The following is a 9,066-nucleotide window of genomic DNA, read 5'->3' on the forward strand; positions in this document are numbered from 1 at the left end:
TATATATATATTTGTGCTTATTCCTTTTCAGAACTCATTATAATACATCGTTGTTCTCTTGCTAGTTTTATGTGGTTTTGAAGATGGTAACCCCGAGCCTAATTTGGGACCTAGACCGAGATGTCACATATGTTACTGAAATTGATGGATTGCAATTCCAATTGTCACCTTCTGATTTACACGTCTTTACAGTATGTGTGGATCGCTATACACACAACAATTAATTACGAAGTAAAATATTAATAGACTCAATACAGAGATTGCTTCTATATGCTGTCGCGTATGCTATAATCTGATGACATGGCATACCTATTCTTCCATGACTGTCTCTCTTCCATTGGAGGAACCTTAGATGATCGACTTTATGTGTCGTGATCTCCTCGATCTTTCTCATGTCTTAAACGATGATAAAACTCGTATTCCCCGTACTGTCACACACCAACCTAGTTATCCTTTACGTAACAATCCATACTGTGGAAGAAGACGAGGTTGGGTCCGAAATGGAGAAGTCTATGTCTCGGGCTATTGAGGATTCAATGGAGGGCTATGTGGCATCGCAGCTGGTACATCTTCGTACTTAGAAAGCCAAGAGAATGAGAAAAATGGTTAAAAATATCATTTCATATTTCTATTTATTTTTTCATTTTTTACATTTTAACTAACAAGGGTCAAAGTATATTAATTAATACTAGTAGAAAGTTAGTTATGAGAATTAATTTTTGTATGCAATGAAGGTACGTAGTTTTATTTATTTCATATTTCTATTTATTTTTTCATTTTTTACATTTTAACTAACAAGGGTCAAAGTATATTAATTAATACTAGTAGAAAGTTAGTTATGAGAATTAATTTTTGTATGCAATGAAGGTACGTAGTTTTATTTATTTTTAAGTGTTTTGCTTGGTTTCTATATATACTATTGTTCCAAAGGTGGGTTTTTTTTTTTATTATTTTTATTTTTATTTTTTTGGGAATGGGTAAGCTTTTATATAAAAAGATAGTAATTACAGGCCCAAAGTTGGACATAAGCAACATGAGGAACAATCTCCAAAGGAACAACAAAAACAATAATAATGCTTGACCATTGGCAAAAGAACATCCTTTGGCAAATAAATCCTGCAATTGCCTCATTGTAATGATGCTTCTCAAATCAGCTCCACACTTAAGTTGTATTGAAGCCATTTTGCGTCTCTATTTCTAAAGGCTTTGATATCGATGCAGTTCTTGATCATTCTTGTGATGATGTAAGGAGGAGAGGATCTATTTCTAAAGGCTCGTGCATTCCTTTCTTGCCAAAGGAAGTAGATATATGGCTGCTGAAAGGAGAAGTTTGTGGGTAAGCCACGGGCCATGGGACCATGTACTAGAACACTAATCAATGAGCTCTCTCCAACTGTTAGGCTTGGTGTAGAAACCCGCAGCATGCTGTATAAACTCCCAAATAGTACTGCTGTATCTGCACTTGAAGAAGAGGTGGTCCAAGGATTCCCAGTCAGCAAGGCAGAGATAACAAGCATTGGTGTAATGTTTTTTCCTCATTACAATAGAATCCAGTGTATAAAGTCTTTCCTTGAATGTCATCCGCATAATGTGACCATGTTTTGGAATGTGATTCTTGAACCAGACGAGGTGTTGCCAGGAAAATACCAAAGAGGGTGGTGCAAAATATTCCATTGTAAGCCTGTGAGAGTAATCAAGAGTGGCACTTGGTAGCCACTGTACCAAATCAGGGACTGTGGATAGAAGTCGGAGGGATTGAATCTGAGTCAAGAATGATTGTGAATGAAAGAATTGGATCTGCTGCAAAAAACTTGGGACTGCCCATTGAGATCGAGTTAACAACAAGATTTTCCACCTTAAGTTGGGAATCCAGCTGTAGTACTTCACTGTCAATTATGCCAAGCTGTGAGTATATAGGGTGTCTAACCATAAGCTTGTGTTCCTTCCATCTCCAACCCTGTGTTTAACAAGTCCTCTTGTCATGTTCCTTAACTTGAGAATTCTTAAATTGGCATTTTTCATGGATGGATTTTTTTTAGTTTTAAATCTATTCAAACATCACATTTTTTTACCTTTGAATTATTTGGTCTCTTAAATATATGAGAATGCAAGTTCAAACTCTCAAAGCATTCACTATGTACAATTAATATTGTTAGGTATATAAATCAATTAATGGAGACTATACTCAATAATAGTTCACTCCAGCATACAGCTGCAATCTCAGGGATCATACTATACAAATATTATATTGTGAGCTCGGGACCAAAACGAATAATATCATATCATGTGGTGAAGTGGATAATGCAAATAGTATCAGAATCTCACCCAGTCAGAAGTGTGTGTGGCCAACGATGACGTAATTGCCCCCTTAAGGAGGTTATGATCAATTTTGGCAACCTTGTTGGTAAATGGTGGGTATGTGTGAGCAGTGCGAGCGTGACATTGACAGGTTATCGGTGTACAATTTCACATTACCTGGATGTAGAAAGGGCATGATCCCACATCAAGAAGCTAGCTTGAGCTCACTCTTACATATTACTTATACAAACTCCTTAAAATTTCAAAAAAATAAAATTATATATCAAATTTTTCAAAATTAAATAAATCATCTTTTCTTACTTTAAGTGCTCTTTGAAAACTCTATTATGCGTTTAATTCTGAATGGATTAAGCACTTATCTAATTAAGTGTCTCTTATAATACAAATTTGAAATCATTAACAGTGACAAGTGCCATTTAAAATGGGTAAAATTTTAAGTGAGAGACATCACTTATAATTAAACTAAATGCTTAAATTGAAAATTTTAAAAAAAATTTAAAAAAATATTTACTAGTTTTTTTTAATTAGTACTTAAAAACTCAACACTTAAAATTTAATTCTTAAAATTTTTAATATTTAATTTTCAATTTTATCAAAAATCACCCTAGTTATTATAGAAAATATATGTAAGTAGGTTGAGGATATTTTTTTGGTTCAATAGTTGGGCAAACTAAACTAAAAAAATTAAATTTTATATGCAATTAATATGCTCAGAAGAGAAGTGACATAGTCAAATGAAATATGTTAAGATTTAACTGCACTTGACGCAGGGCACTTTGTCAAGGAAGGAGTCCAATTAATTATAAGGCCACATTTTTTGAAAATATCCACATCAAAATATTCGACGCGTGGATCACCCAGCCTCTTGTTTTTATCTTTTTACCCTTATTATAAGATGTAATAACCGCGCCGCCACTCCGCATGCGCTGTTTTTGGAGATAAGTATCCACATCGATGCGGAGTGTGGACCCAGCCTCGTGCTCTTACCTTTTTACCCTTTATAAGATGTAATAGCCACCATATCCACATCAAAAATAGGACGCGGAGCGACGATCCCAGGCTGCTGCTTTTACCTTTTAACCCTTTATAAGATGTAATAACCGCGCCGCCATTCCTACATACTTTCCAAAAGAAAACCCTAATATTTTTCTACCAAACATACACATTTTTCCTGCTTAATTCCTTTTTCAGAACTCACTTTTGTCTGTTGATAGCTTTCGATTCTGCAGTTTGTGTGTGGTTTGAAGATGGTAAACCCAAGCCAGTTCTGGGAATTAGATCAAGATGTTATGGAACTTCATGGATTTCAATTGCCGCCGTCTGATTGGCTTGTCTTGAAAGTATGTGTGCATCACGTTATCCAAACAGACAACAATGAGTTGATGGAAGTAGATTACCCTCAAAGAGATTTGTTCCTAATGCCGTCGTCTGTGATAGAGTCCGATGACACGGCAGCCGCGTACTCATATTTCTATGGCAAAGTCTCTCCCATGGGAGTCACCGTAGATGGCCGTATGTGTGAAGAACTAGTCTCACTCTCTCGTGTCTTGAACGTCAACAGAACTGGTATTGCCCATAACGCCTTACCCGTTGTTATTCTTCTTGTAACAATCGAGGATATGGAGGCGGTAGATGATGTTGACTCCGATATGGAGATCACACAATCATTTCGGATAGATGAAGATTTTGTTGACCCTGATGCTTTCCAATGGTCCTTCTCACATGATCATTCTCTTCCCTTGATAGCATCTGCCTATCACTATACATACCACGATGATTCGGTGGAATTAGAAAATCCCACTGAGATCACACAATTGCTCGCTGTGCCGTTCTGCGTGCTAGAGTCTGATGATGATGAGCCTGCACGCTTATTCTTCTCTACCGCACTCACTCACATGGGAGTCATTGTAGATGGCCCTCTCTTGGATCAGCTCCTCGATCATTGTCGTCACATGAACGATGTAAGAACCTTCCATATATATACCAACAACACCATACCCACTGTTTTTCTTGACGTAGAAGTTCGAAGATGGCCGTCCAATTACTATATATATGGAAGTACCGATGATGATGCAATAGCTCGAGCTATGGAGGAGTCAATGGAGGAGGCCAAGCAGATGGTACCGGCAAGTCCATCTTCTCTCGACACGTTGGAGAAGGTGAAGTTTGATGGTTCTTGTTGCATGAATCATCAGTGTTTGGTTTGTTTGGAGACGTTTCTAGTGGATGAGGTGATCACTTGCATGCCGTGCTCCCACCTCTACCATGAAGACTGCATCATTAAGTGGCTAAAGACCAGTCATGTTTGCCCATTGTGCCGGTTTCAGATGCCAATTAACTGAATCAGACTATAGTATTGTTCAATGTTCATTGTTGTATGTTCAGTTGTGTTATGAGACAATTTTGTATATAATTAATGAAGGTTGTATGTTCATGTTTGTTGTTTTCTATGTTCATGGATGATGGTTCTATGTGATCAGTTGTGTTATGAGTCTCTGGACTGGATATGTTTCTCTGTGCTGGGTATGTGATGCACTCATCCTCCAGAAAGTGATCACCTAGTGAGACAATTCCTCACATTTCAAACCTATGCTCACAGGGTCTCACAGGAAGAAGAACAACTGTAGTCAACACAAATACTAGAATTTTTATGACTTAGAATGTCTTTTGTAGACATCCCATTTTTTTCTTGTCCCGTGAAGTTGCACTGCCAATACATTTAGGGTTCAAATTAATAGCAAAAGTGGGTTATCTCTACCAATTGGTACTATAGGTAAATATGTGTGCTTTTTTTAATTTAATTTTTTTATTTTTTTATATACCTTTCCATTTTAATTACTGACATTTTTAAACTTCCATATGCAAAAACTAGAGAAAGTGACTACTAGTGTGTGTTATATATATATTCCTTTTGAAATGAGCTGCAGTACTTTAACCTTTTTCTCTTGCCACATAATCTTTTGTAACAGTTACAACCACGTACAGTGTTTGGAACCTCATCCAATTGGACAGACATTCCTTTTCAATTTTCATTTTCTGTGGAAAAAAAAAAAAAAAAGGGAAAAAGTGAGAAATATCCACTCCAAATAAAAAAAGAAGAAGAAAAAAACAGAAAGAAATATCCAAGTATGCACTTGTTAGATGGAGTATGAAGAGACCACAAACAATGACTTGACAGTCCTTGGAGATGAAAAGTAAGAAGCAATTGCATTACCCACTCTTATGCAAGCCATAAACTTTTCAGTATTAACAGCTTCAGAGAGGGAAGTGTTTTTTTTTTTTTTTTTTTTTTGGGTCATCCCATTTCTTCATTAAGTGCTCATACAGTTCTAAGGTTTGGAATTTTATTCAGAGCATTGTAGGCTTCTATATACTTCCTAACTGCTGGTCTGACTTGGTACAATGGTGTTCAATTCACTGGAACTCCACTCAGTTCTTGACTCACAAGCTATTATGGTCTGCTGCAATTTACTTTCTATGGCAAGAAAGAAATGCAATAGTTTTTAGGAATGCTGCAGCCCCTCCCCAGCATATTATCTCACAGATTAAGTCAAGCGCTATGACAAGACTTGCTACCATCAAGCTAAGAAGAACTTCGGATTTGAGACTCATTTCAAAAGAACAGCTCATGTGGGCACAACTGGTTACTGTCTTGAGGTTAACACAACTTACCATGGTGTCAATGCCCTGCACTAGTTTACCTGGTATTAAAAATGGTGTCAATGGCTTGGACTAGTTAGTCTCTGTGCAGACATGGGTTGATTGGTTGTTCTCTCTACTTTGTTCTTATGTCTTCTTACTTGCAGTCTTCGTTTGTTTTGTAATCTTGGTCTTTGTTTGTTTTGTTTGGTGTTTCCCCCTACTTGGGGCTCAATGTACATTCTATTCTATTTATGCACAAGCTTATCTTTAACCAAAAAAAAAAAAAAAACCCCAAGATAATTTAATAGACTTATATATTTTACCATGTACTGCAAGAGATTGTTCTAACTTCGTAGGTCTTTTTTTTTTTTTTTTTTTTATTTCAGTTGAAAGGGTAAGGTTTAATAAAGAAAAAATAAGAGCTACATGAATGTACAGCCCGAAGGCAAAAACCATAGATACAAATCAACCATATCCAAACTATCAAGCAACCTAAATTCAGCAAATCTCTTGCCTTGTACCAGTAACATGCAATTAAACCCATGGACCAGATAAAACTCCAAGCACAGCAACCCAATCATCCCAAAGTAAATGACAGTGCATTGCAATTACTCTACCACAAGGGCCATCACTGGATCTTCCTACTGCATTCCTTTCATTCCAGATAAAGTAAATGGCTGCAGATAGTACAAGTTTATGGGTGGTGAATTGTTTTGTTGTCCAAAACTTAGAGCACCAAGCAATGAGGTCTACCCAATTGTCTGGTTGGATATAAAAGCCTGCCACATGCTGAATAAACTTGAAAATGATGCAATAAAACTTTGCCAAGGAAATTAATTATGTTCAAGTATATATAGAGGGAAGAGCATAGTTAGTCTTGCGAAAAAGCATCACAAACAGGTTTCAGTGAGATTATGTTTTCCATGCATTTTGGATTTGAGTTTCTTGGAAAGAAAATTCACTCCAAAATTATGATCCACTTTAATATGGTTCTGCTGGCTAGCGAGGCACTAATCTCAATCAAACGTACAGCCCCAAGAAAAGTTAATCCTAGGCTCTTAATTCATTAGGAGGTCTCATTAATCTACGCAGCTAATTGATTCTTATCATTAATTTCTTGATACTTTCACTCTACGGGAAAGAAACAAATGGAAGAAGATAATCCAATGACACTCATGAAGTTCATCATCAAATCTCATATCGATCCAGTCCTGTGGTATATGAAAATTGGTTACCAATGACACTCATGAAGAACCATTTACCAGAAGTGGATTAGTAGCTAGCCTTGAGAAATTTGTTATCCACCGTCAGACCTGCATGTAGGCAACCACATAAAACAATCCCTCTTAAACCAAATGAAACTCCCAAAAACTGGCAACCATATCTGATGTAAAAGAGCTAAATGGTTCCATATTTGTTAAAGTCAACGTAAAAGAAATATCTTCATTGAATACAAAATATACACAGAACATAGAACCTTCATTGCATAGCTTGTGATATCATCTACAAAGAATCACAGAACCTTCATTGTATACAAAATATATTGAGCCTTACAACACACAACTAAAAGTTTAAAACCTTCATTACATTCCTTCTATACAAAATTCAGTTTCATATATAAGTAAAAATAAAACCTAATGGATCAATTAGGTTTCCATCTCAAAACGGCACAGGGGACAGTAGTGGCTGGTCTTTAGCCACCGATGAATACAAATTCCATGATATGGATGAGAACATGGCATGCTAGTAATCAAGTCTTCGTGACAAAACATCTCCAAACAAATCGAGCAATGATCAATAGAACCAGAACTATCGAATTTCATCTCCTTCAAGGCGTCTAGAGATGATTGTGTTGCTGGAACGAGCTGCAATGCCCCATAGTCCTCCTCCATTGACTCATCCATAGCCCAGGCCATTGAAGACTCCTCCTCCTCCATAGCTTGACTTTCATTATCGGACTCAACCTCATCATCTACATTAATGGCAAGAATAACTACAGGTATGGCAGTGTGAGGAATACCAGTTCTATCGTTGTTCAGGAAACGAGAGAAAGATAGGAGCTGAGGAGATATGCGGTCTATCATGTCTACCGTGACTCTCATCCTCTCAAGGATGGGAGAGAAGAATGATCGTGCAGTTTCATCAGATTCTAGCGCACACGCCGGAAAGAGGGAATAATCGAAATTCACAGTCCGATTTCTTTGCACGTGTACTGCCATGCCAAGCATTTCAGACGTTCGCCCTCCGTCGTCCTCTTGCTGCAATTCATAAACTTCTCTGTCTAGGTGCCATTCTTGCCCTACCATCTTCAACCACACACAGAGAAACTGTATGCAAAAATCAAGAAATCCAAACCCAACTTCTGAAAAGCGCCGCCGAAATATTAGGGCTTTCTATCTAAAACGTCGTATTGTTAGCAAACCAGACACAAACTGAATGCACAGTGGCTGCCTCCGAAACAAGAATTATTATGGTTTTTGTAGGCGAAAGTTGGGCAGGCCCAAACGGAATGGGCCGGACGGGTTGGGTAGCCGCCTAACTTCGGCCCTTTTTTTTTTGTTTTTTTTGTTTTTTTTTCTCTCTCTCTCTCTCTTTTTTCTTTCCCCTCCAATCACTTTTTCTCCTTTTCCATGTTTGAAAATATAAAATTTTCTTAAAAAAATTTAATTTTCAATTGATTAATAGTATGCCATTTGAACTCATCAAACGGATGGGTATTCTGATTGATTATTATTTTTTGCTTCACTCCAGTTTTATTTTCATTAATAAAACAAAATTAAAATTCACCTTATTTTATTTTAAATATAAAAAAAAAAAATAACAATTTTATTTGTTATTCAAAAAACTTTTACTTTCAAATTATTCCAAAACAAAACCATAAAACAAACATATTTATATATCTAGGAAAGTCCGACTAACACAAGTTGTGAGACCAAATCCAAAATTTCAAATTATTTCAAAAGAAAATCCTAAAACAAACTTATACATACATATTTATATATAAATTTATTTAGGAGGAAGGAAGACACCAAACAGAAGGTTCCAATGACACAAATGGGTGATCGTGTATGACCCAAAATTAAAACAAATTGGGCAAATTGCTAA

At 36.5% G+C, this 9,066-nt stretch overlaps 1 protein-coding gene across 1 annotated transcript; it reads right to left on the reverse strand.

Moving 5' to 3' along the window:
• Positions 1 to 7,607: 7,607 nt before the first annotated feature.
• Positions 7,608 to 8,267, reverse strand: LOC132301046 (RING-H2 finger protein ATL13-like). Its single transcript, XM_059798337.1, has one exon. The coding sequence runs from the start codon at positions 8,265 to 8,267 to the stop codon at positions 7,608 to 7,610; it is 660 nt and encodes a 219-aa protein (XP_059654320.1).
• Positions 8,268 to 9,066: the final 799 nt, after the last annotated feature.

Source organism: Cornus florida, unplaced genomic scaffold (assembly GCF_030987335.1).
Source record: "Cornus florida cultivar Cherokee Brave unplaced genomic scaffold, ASM3098733v1 CherokeeBrave_3.0.0_Hap2_Chr03, whole genome shotgun sequence".
In the NCBI taxonomy this organism is placed as follows: domain Eukaryota; kingdom Viridiplantae; phylum Streptophyta; class Magnoliopsida; order Cornales; family Cornaceae; genus Cornus; species Cornus florida.

Coding starts and splice junctions, on each gene's coding strand:
- LOC132301046 (XM_059798337.1), bottom strand. CDS start 8,267: ATGGTAGGGCAAGAATGGCACCTAGACAGAGAAGTTTATGAATTGCAG.